The sequence below is a fragment of the Nomascus leucogenys genome, chromosome 11 (assembly GCF_006542625.1).
Source record: "Nomascus leucogenys isolate Asia chromosome 11, Asia_NLE_v1, whole genome shotgun sequence".
In the NCBI taxonomy this organism is placed as follows: domain Eukaryota; kingdom Metazoa; phylum Chordata; class Mammalia; order Primates; family Hylobatidae; genus Nomascus; species Nomascus leucogenys.
In genome coordinates this window covers 118707599-118725052 of record NC_044391.1, presented here as the reverse complement: position 1 = coordinate 118725052, position 17454 = coordinate 118707599, and the positions used below count along the sequence as shown (strand labels likewise).

The 17454-nt window shown below is 41.5% G+C and overlaps 1 protein-coding gene across 5 annotated transcripts in view; it reads right to left on the bottom strand.

Annotated features, from left to right (window-relative positions):
* Positions 1-1407: 1407 nt before the first annotated feature.
* Positions 1408-17454, bottom strand: part of FYTTD1 (forty-two-three domain containing 1) — a 36281-nt gene continuing 20234 nt past the window's right edge. For 4 of the 5 annotated variants that reach the window (XM_030823048.1, XM_012510660.2, XM_030823050.1 and 1 more), the window contains 6 exons: positions 16007-16119; positions 13071-13167; positions 12600-12661; positions 9811-9885; positions 8349-8475; positions 1408-3892 (listed from right to left, as the gene is read on the bottom strand). In XM_030823048.1, the coding sequence (XP_030678908.1) occupies positions 3794-3892; positions 8349-8475; positions 9811-9885; positions 12600-12661; positions 13071-13167; positions 16007-16119 (573 nt within the window). In that variant the 3' untranslated portion in view covers positions 1408-3793. Of the gene's footprint in view, positions 3893-5249; positions 5278-8348; positions 8476-9810; positions 9886-12599; positions 12662-13070; positions 13168-16006; positions 16120-17454 lie in introns of all 5 variants that reach the window. The other variant, XM_030823049.1, reaches the window with a different exon arrangement.

Sequence of the window (17454 nt, the reverse complement as noted above, 5' to 3'; positions counted from 1 at the left end):
TGATGAAAATTGAAAGCACTACTGATCAGAAATGAATTATTTTCTGCTTTAATACTGCCAATATGGTATTTATTTTCTGTGCTGCCAAGTGAGCTATTTTTTCTCTTATCTCCTTATAGTAAAAATAAATCAACAAAAATTACTCTGGGCCCGTATATTTTGTGTGAATTACAAAGCTATTAACAGTAAAATATTAATAATGATATACACACCTATTCTAATAAAAACTCGCCACTGAGCAATGAAGCCTGTTTCCTCAGACATAGTATTTTATGATTGGCTTAAACAGTTGACCCTTCAACAACATAGCTTTGAATTACTTGGGTCTACTTATAAGCAATTGTTTTGAACCAAAAAAACATCTCGGAATGCAAAATCCATGTACACAGTGGGCCAACTTTTCGTATACACAGATGTGGGACTTCAGTATTGTGCAGGGTTGGGTATATACAAGGGTCCTGGAACCAATCCTCTGTGTATACTGAGGGATGACTGTAATTAAAATTGTGGTGAAGTTTATGCCTGTTTTTAAAAAATGCATATCTGATTAGGAATACTGGACTTTTCTAACAGGTCTACCTAATCTGAATAGCAAAGTAATAAAGTATAATCATCACTGGTAGAATAGATTTACTTACCATGCTAAAAATGCTAAAGCATGGCTATTACCAATTCTTAGGTATTTGAAAACCACACACCATTCCACTATTTTCTGTGGGTGTTAATTCACCGAAGCAGTTTATTATCAATTAAGAATTAGAAGATCTGAGCTCAAAAAATAACTCTGCCACACGCAAGTCTTGAAAACACTGGGACTCACTTTACTAAGATGTAAAAGGAGGGGTTAAACTGGAGTAGTCTCTAAAGGCTCATCTAACCCAATATTCTGCATTGCAAAGTACACTGGATTCTTTTTTTTTTTTTTTCTTTAAGACAGAGTCTCACTCTGTCACACAGGCTGGAGTGCAATGGTGTGGTCTCGGCTCACTGCAATCTCTGCTTCCTGGGTTCAAGCAATTCTCCCGCCTCAGCCTCCCAAGTAGCTGGGACAACAGGCGCATGTCACCACAACAGCAAACGTCTGTATTTTTAGTAAAGATAGAGTTTCCCTATGTTAGCCAGGCTGGTCTTGCTCCTGACCTCGTGATCCACCCGCCTTGGCCTCCCAAAGTTCTGGGATTACAGGCGTGAGCCACCATGCCCAGCCTGGATTCTTCTTTTTAGATTCATTTGTTGGAGCTAAAATGAAATCATCAAAAGAGAGAGGGATGCTAATAGACGAGTCTACAGTGATTTGCCAATTTTGCTAGTAGATAAGGTTTCACACCCTAAAAACTACAAATATAAATAACCACTACAAAGTTCTCTGTAACATAGAACAATCTAAAAACCACAACTCAATCTTTAGAGCTGAGAATAAATCATGTGAAACCTGTAACATTTTATTTGTTAAAAATGAACAGCTTCAGAATAGATCTAAATGTAACTTTTCCAAAAAACACCAAAAAGTACAGTGTAAAGCACCTCCTCGTTAAATACAAACTTTCATTTGGTGATGCACGGCACCAATGTTTTGCATATACCTTGATGCAAAGAAAAGTTTAAGTTGCATCCTGTTTTTTAAAAAAACCGAAACTTAAGAACTGAACAAGGATTACAACCACATTCCAATAAAGAAAATTTTCCTTCAACAAAGCATATTGTTTTGTTTATATACAATATGTGACCACCAAGAGTTTTAATTTAGTTGTACCAAAGGCAAAACATTATACTTAAAATTAAATTACAGATGCATGAAGAATAAAAGTTTAATATACCAAAGATAATTTGTTATTTAATGCACTCAATGTCAGTATTTGGGGCAATTTTTAAGGTTTTCCCAAAAAATGGCATGAATAGCTCTATACAATAATAGGTAAGAACAGGAAAATGAAAACACCTTTATACCATATTTTCACAAACCGTTCTAAAGACAGCAAACTTGAGCTCAGCTGCTTTTCCTTGCTTTAAAATAAGCTACCAGTAATTCTAAATCAGACTAAAATGTACTGTTCCTAGACCAAATACAGGCATTCATACTTGCAAAAATGTTTTGCAATGAGTTCTTGGCCTATATGAAAAGCATCAAATAGCTAAGGAGAGACTAGAATTTATTTTCAAATTCTGTGACTGACTTCCAATAATCCCTTATCAGTACAAGTACCAGGAAAATATCAGATATTAAAGATCAGATTCAATTCTTTGGTATAAGCATGAAACTGTTACTGATAGCTTTCCATGGTGAGCATAAACCATGAAGCAACTCAAGAAGCATGAGAGACAACAATGACGTCTAGTATACAACACAGGGCAGGCCAAGAACGATGTCTGCTTTACAGGAAAAGTCAACACTAACTATCTACTCCTGAGAAACTAACACCTATTTAGATGTTTTTAACATTATGGCAAACTAAAATGTCAAGCTTCAAAATGACCAAACTTGTAACGTATAGCTGGAAGATTTTGCTGCATTTGGCATTATACCGTAATTTACAGTATACAACATCTAAGGACTCAGTACTATCTTGGCACAAACTTCTCCCACTCCGTCAGAGGTGGCAGGTGGCGGGGCGGTGGGGAGGGCCTTTTCTCCCCATAAATGCCTGAACTTTAATTTATACCATATAAGAAATCAGTGAAAGGTAAACAACAAGGTTAATGTAACTCTATTATAAATTTTGCATTTTTTCTCTCTGTGACATATACAAGTATATTTTTGTTTTTGGAGCTATAAATTATTTAATTTAGCAATCTTCAAAGCTCATAAATTTCAACTTTTCAAATAAGGAATTTTAACTTCAAATAAGAAGTCTAGGACTTTATGGCTATTAATTTTACTATCAAAATATCCAAGGGACTCCATTCTATGTAATAGTTATAATTCTTCTAAATATCATTTAAGTAATTCTTTGTGGACACTAGACTCAAGACTAAGCTAAATCCAAACAGTACACCTATAACCAGGGTTTTGAAGTTTTTCATCTCAACTACCTGTCCTTCAACTTGCTACCTACTTCCTCTCGTGCCTTCATTTATTAAACACAAACTGTCATTTTTTAAAACTGGACCTTCTCCTCCAAGGCCCGATCAGATAACTTTGTAAATATGCATTTTACAGTCTTTAAACACCAACATTTTAAACTGAGACTAGTACCTAGAGCCACATTTCTTGTTAAAAGTTCAGCACTAAAGCTGTATAATTCCAGGGGATTACACCGTCTGAAAAAGGAACCATGTTCTAGATATTCCCATAAATCTTAAAATCCAAAACTGGAATTCTAATAAATTTTTTGTATCTCTAATGAAGAAAAGGCAACTGTACTGACTACTTCAACACTATTAAAGGGTGAGTGACAGCAACAAAGGGACCTACTCATGTTTCTGAAGACCAAGATTTACCATGACAAAGTCTAAAATACGGGCAAAGGTGATGAGATCCTGAATACCACTATCATAAAAATAATCAATGTCTATCTTTCTGTCTTCCTTCTGCTGCATGAGGAACCAAAGAAGTCAAACACATGATTGTTCTGTCTGGGCCAACCATGAAATCTTTAAGAACAGATAGGTATAATCCCTATTATTCTTTCAGGGCATTATTTTATACATTTAAAAAAAAAACCTTCAAAAATAAAAATAAGAGTTATTAGCCTTGTGAATATTTTGAAGTAAAGTTTCTTGAATTTCTGTGATGAACTCTTCAAGCAATTCAACTTTTCAGAGTCATCATTCAAAAGTTCCTTTGACATGGGACCTATCCCACGGTGACAAAGCGGCTTCCCCCTTTGTTGTATGTGAGAGTGGCTCTTTGTTCCTTCAGGATCCCAAACCGCTCATTCAACGTCATCCCTGTCTAGAGAAAAGAGAAAAACAAAAACAACAACAAAGCAACAATTAACAACTTTACTGAAAGCCATATTTGCTTTGGAACAATAATGTGATCTTATGATTAATTAAAAGTAACGACAGCTAACATTTCCTAAATATTTACATGTATGACCTCATATAAAGCCTACATTATATACTATATAAAACACACATATGCTATAATGCCTAGAAGTCATACACCCAAAGCCCCTATCTGAATTATTTTCAGGCTCTGTAAACACTGCCACCAACTCATGATGTCACTGATAAAAGTAAGAACTCTTCAGACCTGTAAATATTTTATAGCAAATTTTCTTGAATTACGGTGAGTTCAACACAGAAATTCAAATCAAATTCAAATGAAAATCTTTTTTTAATTAACAACAGCATCTACAAACTATACCATTTCTGGAAAAAAATAATAGCAACAAAATAAAAATAAGCAAAACAAATTTGGTCAAAATTTTTTTCCTTTTTTTTTTTTTAATTGAGACAGTCTGGCTGTCATCCAGGATGGAGTGCAGTGGTGCAATCTCAGCTCATTGCAACTTCCGCCTCCTGGGTTCAAGCAATTCTCCCACCTCAGCCTCCCGAGTAGCTGGGATTACAGGCACGTGCCACCACACCTGGCTAATTTTTTTATTTTTAGTAGAGACGGGATTTTTCCATGTTGACCAGGCTGGTCTCAAACTCCTGACCCCAAGTGATCCACCTGTGTCGGCCTCCCAAAGTGCTGGGATTACAGGCGTGAGCCACCGCACCAGGCCAATTTGGTCAAATTTCTGTCCATCCTTTGTATCTTCAATTTCACATTATTTCAAGGAATACCAAAAAAGCATCTGACAAAATTGAATACCCATTCTTGATAAAAATTCTCAGCATATCAGGAATAGAAGGGAGCTTCCTCAATCTGACAAAGAGAATCTATAAAAAGTAAACAGAAAAAAAAAAAGAAACTGGGCCAGGCATGGTGGCTCACGCCTGTAATCCCAGCACTTTGGGAGGCCAAGGCAGGCGGATCAAAAGTTCAGGAGTTCGAGACTAGCCTGGCCAATATGGTGAAACCCTGTCTCTACTAAAAATACAGAAAAATTAGCCGGGTGTGGTGGCACATGCCTGTAGTCCCAGCTACTCAGGAGGCTGACACAGGAGAATTGCTTGAACCCAGGAGGCAGAGGTTGCAGTCAGCCAAGATCACGCCACTGCACTCCAGCCTCGGCTACAGAGCAAGACTCCATCTCAAAAAAAAAAAATCTATGCCTAATATCATACTAAATGGTGACATATTTAATGCTTTCTCTTCAGGCTTTCGAACAAGGCATGCATACAAGTATACATCTTACCACTTCTACTCAACATTGGACTGGAGGTCTTAGCCATTGTAACAAAGCAAGAAAAAGAAAAGGTTTAAAGATTGGAAAGGAATTAGGAGAATGAAATGATTGTTTACACAGAAAATCCTAAGCTGGCCAGCCACAGAAGGCAGGTGGTGGCTTGAGCTTAGGAGTTCAAGACCAGCCTGGGCAATGTAGCGAAACCCTATCTGAAACCCTGTCTCCACAAAAAATATAAAAATTAGCCAAGTATGGTGTGTGTGCCTGTATCCCCAGGTGTGGGGGTGGTGTGGGTTGGTGTGGGTGGTGGCCTGTATCCCAGGTGTGTGGGTGGTGGTGTGTGTGCCTGTATCCCCAGGTGTGGTGGTGTGCCTGTATCCCCAGGTGTGGTGTGTGTGCCTGTATCCCAGGTGTGGTGGTGTGTGCCTGTATCCCCAGGTGGGGTGTGGTGGTGGGTGTGTGCCTGTATCCCCAGGTGTGGTGGTGTGCCTGTATCCCCAGGTGTGGTGGTGTGTGCCTGTATCCCCAGGTGTGGTGTGTGTGCCTGTATCCCAGGTGTGGTGGGGTGTGTGGCCTGTATCCCCAGGTGTGGTGGTGTGTGCCTGTATCCCCAGGTGTGGTGGTGTGTCCTGTATCCCCAGGTGTGGGTGGTTGGTGTGTGCCTGTATCCCCAGGTGTGGTGGTGTGTGCCTGTATCCCCAGGTGTGGGTGTGGTGTGCCTGTATCCCCAGGTGTGGTGGTGTGGTGCCTGTATCCCAGGTGTGGTGTGTGCCTGTATCCCCAGGGTGGTGGGTGTGGTGGTGTGTGCCTGTATCCCCAGGTGTGGTGTGTGTGCCTGTATCCCCAGTGTGGTGGTGTGTGCCTGTATCCCCAGGTGTGGTGGTTGGTGTGTGTGCCTGTATCCCCAGGTGTGGTGGTGTGCCTGTATCCCCAGGTGTGGTGGTGTGCCTGTATCCCAGGTGTGGTGGTGTGCCTGTATCCCAGGTGTGGTGGTGTGTGCCTGTATCCCCAGGTGTGGTGGTGTGTACCTGTATCCCCAGTGTGTGTGGTACCAGGTGTGTGTGCCTGTATCCCCAGGTGTGGTGGTGTGTGTGCCTGTATCCCCAGGTGTGGTGGTGTGCCTGTATCCCCAGGTGTGGTGTGGTGGTGTGTGCCTGTATCCCCAGGTGTGTGGTGTGGTGTGTGTGCCTGTATCCCCAGGTGTGGTGGTGTGTGCCTGTATCCCCAGGTGTGGTGGTGTGTGCCTGTATCCCCAGGTGTGGTGGTGTGTGCCTGTATCCCCAGGTGTGGTGGGGGGGTGGGGGGGGGATCCCAGGTGTGGTGGTGTGCCTGTATCCCCAGGTGTGGTGGTGTGTGCCTGTATCCCCAGGTGTGGTGGTGTGTGTGCCTGTATCCCCAGGTGTGGTGGTGTGTGCCTGTATCCCCAGGTGTGGTGGTGTGCCTGTATCCCCAGGTGTGGTGGTGTGGCCTGTATCCCCAGGTGTGGTGGTGTGTGTGCCTGTATCCCCAGGTGTGGTGGGTGTGCCTGTATCCCCAGGTGTGGTGGTGTGTGCCTGTATCCCCAGGTGTGGTGGGGGGGGGGGGGGGGGGGGGGGGGGGCTGTACCGGGGGGGGGGGGGGGGGGGGTGTGTGCCTGTATCCCAGGTGTGGTGGTGTGTGTGCCTGTATCCCCAGGTGTGGTGGTGGTTGTGTGCCTGTATCCCCAGGTGTGGTGGTGTGTGTGCCTGTATCCCCAGGTGTGGTGGTGTGTGTGCCTGTATCCCCAGGTGTGGTGGTGGTGTCCTGTATCCCCAGGTGTGGTGGTGTGTGTGCCTGTATCCCCAGGTGTGGTGGTGTGTGCCTGTATCCCCAGGTGTGGTGGTGTGTGTGCCTGTATCCCCAGGTGTGGTGGTGTGTGTGCCTGTATCCCCAGCCACCCAGGAGGCTGAGGTGGGAGGAAGGATCGTTTGAGCCTGGGAGGTCAAGGCTACAGTGAGCTATGATTATGCCGCTGCATTCCAGTCCTGGTGACAGAGTGAGACCATTTAAAAAAAAAAAAAAAAAAGTCCTAAGGAATCTACAAAGTCAATACAAAAGTAAGTGAATTTAGCAAGATTACAGGATACAAGCTTAATACGGTTAATACAAAATTGTCAATGTGGTTTTGACCTTTTTTTTTTTTTTTTTTTTTTTGAGATGGAGTATTGCTCTGTTGCCCAGACTGGAGTGAGTGACACGATCTCAGCTCCCTGCCATCTCTGCCTCCTGGGTTCAAGCAATTCTCCTGCCTCAGCCTCCCTAGTAGCTGGGATTTCAGGCGTGAGCCACCACACCAGGCTAATTTTTGTATTTTTAGTAGAGACAGGATTTCACCACGTTGGCCAGGCTGGTCTCGAACTCCTGACTTCAGGTGATCTGCCCACCTCGGCCTCCCGAAGTGCTGGGATTACAGGCATGAGCCACCGCGCCTGGTTAGTTTTGACAATTTTATTAACCTTGTATCCTGTAATCTTGCTAGATGGCTATAGTCGAACAGCAGATAATAGTGTTGGTGAGGATGTAGAGAAATTCAGAACCCTCACAGATGCTGGTGGGAATATAAAGTTGTAGCACAGACTCCTCTAGGAAAAAAACAGTCCAGTAGTTCCTCAAAAGGTTAGATACAGAGTTACTATAAACCTAGCAATTCTACTCCTAGGTATTTACCAGGGAGAAATGGAAACATGTTCACACAAAAACTTCTGCACAAATGCTCAGAGCAGTATTATTCCTAATAGCCGAGGAGTGAAAACACCCCAAATACCCATCCAGTAATGAAGGAATAAATAAGATGTGGTATATACATATGATGAACACTGTTCAGCAGGAAAACAAAATTAAATACGCATACAATATAGATGAACCTTGAAAACATTATGCTAAGTGAAAGAATTCAGTCACAAATACACACTGCACGAGCTGATTTATATGAAATGACAAAAACTGGCAGACAAAAGCGGATTCGTGGTTCCCTAGGTTTCAGGGGGCAGTTAGGGTACCTTGTTTATAATTCACTATTATAATAAATACTTTGTTAATTAAAATATTCTCAGCAAATGACCCAAGAAAATATAGAAAACGTTTTTTTACCTGTTTTCCGACACTGTTTATGTCAAACTGTAGGGGAACACCTTTAGGAACTTTCTTGATGTCACTTTGCTCCCGCTTTGTTAAAAATGAAGGTACAGCAGTACGAGTTAATCGTGGTTTCTGTGTTCTATTAGAAAAATATTAAAATATCAGAGCAGCTTAACAATGAAAAGAAAAATAAATTCATTTGGTACTTAAGACATCTTGTACACATGTTCAAATGTATTAGGGCCATTTTATTTGTGTTCTCAAAAAAAAAAGTGTCACTGGCTACTCTAGACTAAAATATGTATTTGTTCAGAGAATATCTCTTTAAATAGAACTATAAACTTTTCAACAAGTTGGAATGTTTGGTGATTCCTAACTCTTGATCTTCCATTAAAATAAAGCAACCTCTAAAGTCCTAGGTACCCATCCTACATTCTTTTCATTTCAATCTTAAGATGGCTGGATGGATAGGCACTGTGGCTCGGGCCTATAATCCCGGTACTTTGCGAGGCCAAGGCAGGAGGATCGCTTGAGGCCAGGGGCTAGAGACCAGCCTAAGGAACACAGCAAGACCCCATTTGTACAAAAAAAAAATTAGCTGAGTGTGGTGGTGCATGCCTATGTTCCTAGGTGCTCAGGAGGCTGAGGCAGGAGAATTATTGGAGCCCAGGAGTTCGAGGTAGCAGCAAGCTATGGTGGCGCCACTGCACTCCAGCCTGGGCATCAGAGTGAGATCTTATCTCTGAAAAAAATCAAGAGATGGTTGAATAGAACATAAGCTCCATAAATTGACAAAGTTTATAAAGCAATAAATTTAAAGAGAAGGTAGGTCTGTATGGTCTGAAAAATAAAGACATCGAAAATATTACAGGGATTGAGAGAAGTAGCATGTATACCATCATCTCGTTTATTATTATACACAAAAATATACATATTGGGTCGGGTGCAGTGGCTCACGCCTGTAACCTCCGCATTTTGGGAGGCCAAGGCAAGAGGACTGCTTGAGTCTAGGAGTTCAAGACCAGTCTGGGCACAAACAAACACACAAAAAAGCCAGGCATGGTGGTGGGCAGCTGTCGTTCCAGCTCCTCAGGACTCAGGAGGCTGAGGCAGGAGGATCGCTTGAGCTTGGGAGGTCAAGGCTGCAATAAGCCATGATCATGGCACTGCACTCCAGCCTGGGTAACAGAGCCAGAACTTGCCTCCAAAAAAAAGGGTACATAGAGCATACATGCACATAACTTTTAAAACACAAAAAACACTGTTCAAACGTGGTGATTTAGGGCTGCAGAATCAGGAATCAAGAAAGCTCTTACTTTACACCATATACTGTTTCCATACTGTATCACAGGTATTACTTTCTTCCTGGTTTATCCTAACTTGGACATCATTCTCTGAGCAGAAGTCCAATACTTTCTTATGATCTCATGTAATGAGAGGTTGTAATTTTTGCAAAAAGAAAGAAACAACTTACACTGGGCATTGCACTGCTCCAGGATTGTCAATAGATACAGTCAAAATTCCTCCATTTGTAGTGGAAGTTCGCCATCTGGTTTCAAAAAAAATCAAAAAAATTCATTAAATGTAAGTTGATAAACCCTATGTATATTCAAAATAAAAATAAACATTAAAAATAGCCATTACTTTTTCTTAGCTTGTAAGAAATAAGTACCTGAACCCCACCATGATATAATGAATCAACATCTTGGGTGCAGAACTGGGCATCTGAATTAATTTATTAAATATTTTTCAGTGTAATAAATATATAAATTTTAAAAAATCAAATAGTACAAAAGAACTTCTAATAAAAAGCAACAGTGCCTCACCCCACTATTCTCCTGTTTTCCATTCCTACTCTCCAGAGGCAGCACTTTTAACCTTTCTGTTTTTACTGCTTGCTGGTTACTTCCAATTCACTAAACAAGATGCTTACATAGTAAAAAAAAACCTTGCTGCAGCCAGGCACGGTGGCTCCCACCTGTAATCCCAGCACTTTGGCAAGCAGAGGCAGGTGGATCATGAGGTCAGGAGTTCAAGACCAGCCTGGCCAAGATAGTGAAACCCCATCTCCACTAAAAAAAAAAAAAAATACAAAATACAAAATTAAGCCGAGCGTGGGGTGTGGTGGTGGGTATCTGTAATCCCAGCTACTCAGGAGGCTGAGGCAGAGAACTGCTTGAACTCGGGAGGGGGAGGTTGCAGTGAACTGAGACTGCACCACTGCGCTCCAGTCTGGGCGACAGAGCGAGACTCCATCTCAAAAAAAAAAAAAAAACTTCCTACGATGAATAAAGATTTAGTTCGTCAAACTATCCTCCAGTTTCCTTACCTACCTTGAAACATTTTGATGGCTGTATCACTATTTCCGGGCCTTTGTAACTTAAAATACTTAAATCTCTGTTTCTTTCAGTAGTATCTCTTGACCCCACCCCCAGCTTTGTGTGAAAGGATAATAGTGCCTCTATTCCTTCCCTCCACCTCTGACCCTTTGTACCTCTCACTTTCTGTCAGCTCTTCCTTTACATTCACATTAGTCAAAATCGGACATTTACAGTATATTCTGTTCTCAAATTAACTATTTTGTGCTTCGTCTAACAGGTTGATTCTCAAAGTTCAAAACAAATAACATTTATATGATCACGATTATGTAAATATTGTTCACTGCAGAAGCAAAAAGGCTACAATTATTATTTCTTTCCCCAAGGCTTCTAATGTCATGACCCCTGTGCTAAAGAATACTACCTGTATCAGTTTCACAGTTTCCTAACACTCCAATTGCTAAAAATCATGCCCCATAGTTGGCACCATATCTGGACCCTGACCATGTTTTGCAGCCAGCTCTCTGTATCCACAGGTTCTACATCCATGTATTCAATCAATTGCAACTGCAGAATGAAAACAATCCACGGATATAGAGGGCCAACTGTAAGGGACTTGAGTATCTGAGGATTTTAATCTCTTCAATGGGCCTGGAACCAATTTCCCTGAGACACAGACGGCCAACTGTATATATTTTGTTTTCCAAAAAGTAGTCATAATTTTAAATAGTTTAATCTCAAAACCTAATCACACTGATGGAATTAGTATGTTACAACTCACACTTAGGAGGTATGATTATAACAGGATAAAATAGATTTTCAAAAGATTTTTTATAGGGCTAAGAAAAAAAGACTATGAAAAGGAAAACTATTGTTTTTAAAGTTGGACAAATTTTCCAAAAGCTCTACTGAATTTTATTCTATTCATTCCCTAAATAGGTTCATTTGTATGAAAGCAGTTATAGCAAAAAAAAGAAGAAAAAAAAAAGCTGTTTCATTAAAATGGAATAACCAATAAAAAATAAAAATAATAAAAAAGAAGTAATCTACCTGGCACTAAAACTGTTACAATATCGACACATGAAAACTCAAAAGGTTTTTGGGGAAAATTAACAAAGGACAAAACAGGATTTATTTTAGGCTCAATTTTTAAAAATTTTTTGGAGACAGTCTTCATAGCCCGAGCTATGCTGCTCAGGCTTTTGTGCACTGGCATCAAGCTGTGTTGCTCAGGCTGGTGTGCACTGGCATCAAGCTGTGCTGCTCAGGCTGGTGTGCACTGGCATCGAGCTATGCTGCTCAGGCTGGTGTGCACTGGCATGAGCTATGCTGCTCAGGCTGGTGTGCACTGGCATCGAGCTATGCTGCTCAGGCTGGTGTGCACTGGCATCAGCTATGCTGCTCAGGCTGGTGTGCACTGGTGATTGAGCTATGCTGCTCAGGCTGGTGTGCACTGGTGATCGAGCTATGCTGCTCAGGCTGGTGTGCACTGGCATCGAGCTATGCTGCTCAGGCTGGTGTGCACTGGCATCGAGCTATGCTGCTCAGGCTGGTGTGCACTTGCATCGAGCTATGCTGCTCAGGCTGGTGTGCACTGGCATCGAGCTATGCTGCTCAGGCTGGTGTGCACTGGCATCGAGCTATGCTGCTTAGGCTGGTGTGCACTGGTGATCGAGCTATGCTGCTCAGGCTGGTGTGCAGTGGCGATACACAGGTGAGATCATGGCACTTCACAGCCTTGAACTCTAGGGCTCAATCAATTCTCTGGCTTCAGTCTCCCAACTAGCTGGGATTACAGGTGTGTAGCACCACTATGCCCAGCTTTCAGATTGAATTTTATTTTGGGTTTCAATTAATTTCTTCTGGACTGAGGTACATGATAATTTGGGTAGTTAGTATTCTGGGAGTTTTGAAATAACATTTTGAAAAACAAATGGAAACTTACTGACGAGTTCTCTTTGCTACTACATCGTCTAGCAGTTGTTCTGTATTCAACTGGGCCTGAACCTGAAGGGAAAAAAAAAGCAGTAGGTCCCACAGAAAGCAGAGGATTTGAATCCAAAGAGCAATCCTGCTCTAGAACTTTATAACCCAGTGGGGCGTGTGCATGAATGCAGAAGAGGGGCCTGTGCTATTCCGGCAACACTTCCCTGTTGGAATTCCTATATGAGAACAAGTGGCAAATACAGGTTTATTCCCAAATAACAAGTTAAATTCTTATAAGACATTGCCATTGAGGGTAAGAAAAGACGGGAAATAAAAAACATACAACAGAAAGAACTAATCTACTACCACGTGCCTCACGTCCTGAACCCAATGCTGCCTATGACTGAGGCTTACTAAAGGTGGCTGCTCAGGATCCTCTTTGGGAAAAAACAAACAAACAAACAAAAACACCGCCAAAGTTTTTAAATACCTTCAGGCCTCTTCTGAAAAGAAAAGTTGCCTGACGAGTATCTTTCTGATGATTTAATTTATTTCCACTCCTGGTAAAATTAGCTGGAATGTTATTTCTGCAACAAAAACACATAGGCCATGCTAAGCCATTTAACTACTTTCAAACATCTTGAGGAAAAATAAGCAAAAATAGTTACATTCATAGGCTGCAAACATGAGGTGCAAGAAACAAACAACTCTGAATTATTTCCTTATTAACATGAAGCTACTGAGATTTGATTAACAAATACCTCCCTCCGAAGCAGAGCACATAACCACCTGTTAATTTCAAACCACTTTATCTTCCAAATATTCAATCCTCTAATATTCCATATATCTTCTGAAGACATTAATAATCACATTTTTAGTGCTATTTCCTATATTTGGTGAAAACATAACTTTACAATTTACAGGATTAGTACAAAGAAAAACTACACATAGGCCAAACTCAAGACCTAAAATAAACTGAAGACCAAAAATAAAGAGAAAGGTTTGAAAAATAACATCTCCTCCTCCAGCTTTCTCTTCCTTCCTCACTCAGAAACCGTTATGTATTAACATAAACCATAGAGACCAGGCGTTATGGCTCACACCTGTAATCCCAGCACTTCGGGAGGTTGAGGTGAGTGGATCACTAGAGGTCAGGAGTTTGAGACCAGCCTGGGCAACATGGTGAAACCCCGTCTCTACTAAAAACACAAAAATTAGCCAGCCTTGGTGGCACGTGCCTGTAGTCCCAGCTACTCAGGAGGCTGAAGCATGAGAATTGCTTGAATCAGGGAAGCAGAGGTTGCTGTGGGCCGAGATCACGCCACTGCACTCCAGCCCAGCGACACAGACTTCATCTCAAAAAATAAACCACAGAAAAACTTACACTCTTCTATTTCTTGTTCTTTCATGCACAGAACAATGCTCTTAATTATGTTTGACTTTCACCAATTCTTTTTTTTAATTTTACTTAAAGTTCTGAGACACGTGCTGAACGTGGAAGTTTCTTACGTAGCTATACATGTGCCATGGTGGTTTGCAGCACCTAATTTCTTTTGTTTTCTATAGGAAGTTAGTGAAGTATGAAAAATTAAAATTTCATATTTATCTATGAAATATTCAATCCTCTAACATTCCATGTCTTCAACTGATGTACTGATAAACATGAAACAATATGTAAACAAGTGTTTAACAGATTCCCTAGTCTTACCTCCAATCTTTCAGAGATTCAAGTTCAAAATTGCCCTGGCTAACCCAATTAACATGTAAGTCTAATGTAAATCATGGGTTCTTATTTGAGAAGGTCCCCTTTCACAAAAGGTATTATCAAGTGATTCCCAAAAGATGATGGTTAAAACTGCAATTCCAGCCATTCCATTTTTTGTTTTTTATTTTTATTTTTTTGAGACAGAGTCTCACTGTCACCCAGGCTGGAGTGCAGTGGCACTATCTTGACTCACTGCAACCTCCGCCTCCCAGGTTTAAGCAATTCTCCTGCCTCAGCCTCCCAAATAGCTGGAACTACAGGCATGCACCACCACGTCCAGCTAATTTTTGTACTTTTAGTAGAGATGGGGTTTCACCATGTTGGCCAGGCTGGTCTCGAACTCCTGGCCTCAGGTGATCCACACGCAGCGGCCTCCCAAAGTGCTGGGATTGCTGGCATGCGCCACCACATCGGGCTAATTTTTGCATTTTCAGTAGAGATGGGGTTTTGCCATGTAACTCCTGACCTCAGGTGATCTGCCTGCTTTAGCCCCCCAAAGTGCTGGGAATACAGGCATGAGCCACTGTGCCCAGCCACTGCATTTTTTAAAAACCTCATTCCAGGTTTTGTTTGCTGAATTATCTTCCACGAAAGATAAATAAATAATACTAGAAACTGAATAAGGAAACTTCACACCTCATCAACTTCATCTACTTTGTCCTTACAGAGAACAGAATGCCATAACAACAGATCATAATTTTTCTTTTCTTTCTTTTTCAGAGACGGGGGTCTCACTATGTTGCCCAGGTTGGCCCTGAATCCTGGGCTCATGTGATCCTCCTGCCTCAGCCTCGTAAGTAGCTGGGACCACAGGCACATGCCACTGCACCCAGCTCACAGGCCATAATTTTTGGTTTTTATTATTGAATTTAGTATAAAAATAATTTCAGTTTAACAAGTGTTCATGAAGAATTCTTCCTTTCTAGTTTGATTTTTCCACAAATAACATACATTGTGATTCAGTGTTCTAGTAAGAGCCATCCAGACTGAGTAATAAATTGAGCTTTCAGAATTCCCAATTTTGAATAATTCCCACTGAGATGTTAAGAGTTCTACCAGGGCTGGGCACAGGGGTGCATGCCCGTAATCCCAGCACTTTAGGAAGCTGAGGTGGGAGGATCACTTGAGGCCAGGAATTGAGACCAGCCTGGACAACATGGTGAGACCCTGTCTCTATTTAAAAAAAAAAGAAAATTAGCAGGGCATGGTGGCATGTATCTGTGGTCCCAGCTACTCAGGAGGCTGATGTGGGAGGATCGCTTGAGCCCAGGGCGGGCCGAGGCTCCAGTGAGCAGTGATGGCGCCACTGCACTCCAGCCTCAGCAATAGATCGAGAAGCCTTGTCTCAACAGGGGGAAAAAAAAAGAGAGTTCTACTGAAGTGATCAGCTTTTGCAATTTTATTCCATATGTCAAAGAGGTAAAGAAGCAGAGTGATGTTTTTTAAAAAGCTTATATCGGTTAAATTCATCAGTAAGAATTCATCTAATAAACAAGCTATTACTGGATACATCCATGTGGATGTTCAGATAGACATCCCAAATATCTGTCTTGAAAATGACCAGATAACTAAAAAAATCACTGCAAATCCATTCTTCACACCACTTAATGCAGGAAGTGTTTTTAATGCAAAATAACACATCATTATATTTGAGCACTTACTTTCTGCTTAGCTGGTTAGGTCTCTTGAGAACTGCTACTGGTTTCCTCTGCCCTTCATTTTGTCTCAGAAGATTTGCCTTCCTTTTTAACACTGGAAAATATTGTTCTATATTCTATCAGAAGGCAAGAAACTATGTTAATCAAATTGCATTTTTCTATATACTCTATACAATAAACATTTCTGATGCAGAATCAACAAGGATTGACAACTGCTTGAATGTGTAGATAAGGGAGACAGAGAAACAACTTGAAACTGTACAGTCTACATGACTGAAAAGATGAAAACCCCACATTATATTTAAAATATGTGAGGTACTCGGGGGACCCACAGGTGATGGAGAATCGTGGCTCTGGAACTCAAGAGAAGAATCAGAGAGCCAGAGATATTTAAAATATGTGAGGTGCTCAGGGGACCCACAGGTGATGGGGAATTGCAGCTCTGGAACTCAAGAGAAGAATCAGAGAGCCAGAGATATAAATCAGGGAATAATTTATATAAACATGATTTTTGATACTAATAGATTTTAAAAAGCCAAGTTCCAAAACAAATGCATGCCAAAAAAAAAAGAAAAACTGGGGAACTTATGACAGCAAAGACGCTGGAGTAGATATGGTTAGAGGCGAAAAGTATCATAAAAAACAAAAGCACATGAAACATCCTCTTTTTCTTCCTCCACATGTATAAATTAAATCCATCATTAAAGCCTAATTCAGATATCCATATTGTCCATAAAGACTTCTCTAAAGTTCTTGACAAATATGCACCTTATCTTATACTTTATCTGGATTCTTCTAGTAAGTATATGAGAAGTACTTCCTAAATATCCATTGACCAAATCACATTAAAAAGTCTTAATTTGGCCAGGCACCGTGGCTTACGCCTTTAATCCCCACACTTTAGGAGGCTGAGGCAGATGGATCACGAGGTCAGGAGTTCGAGACCAGCCTGGCCAGCATGGTGAAACCCCGTCTCTACTAAAAATACAAAAATTAGCCAGGCGTGGTGGCACACACCTGTAGTCCCAGCTACTAGGGAGGCTGAGGCAGAGAAGTGCTTGAAACCAGGAGGCGGAGGTTGCAGTGAGCCAAGATTGCACCACTGCACTCCAGCCTGGGCGACAGAGTGAGACTTTGTCTCGAAAAAACAAAAACAAACAAACAAACAAACAAAAAACTCTTAATTTTCGGCCAGGCACGGTGGCTCACACCTGTAATACCAGCACTTTGGGAGGCCAAGGTGGGCAGATCACTTGAGGTCAGGAGTTCGAGACCAGCCTGGCCAACATGAAAATTAGCTGGGAGTGGTGGCACACACCTGTAATCCCAGCTACTCGGGAGGCTGAGGCAGGAGAACTGCTTGAACCTGGGAGGTGGACATTGCAGTGAGCCAACATCACATCACTGCACTCCAGCTTAGGTAACAGAGCAAGACTCTATCTATACATAAA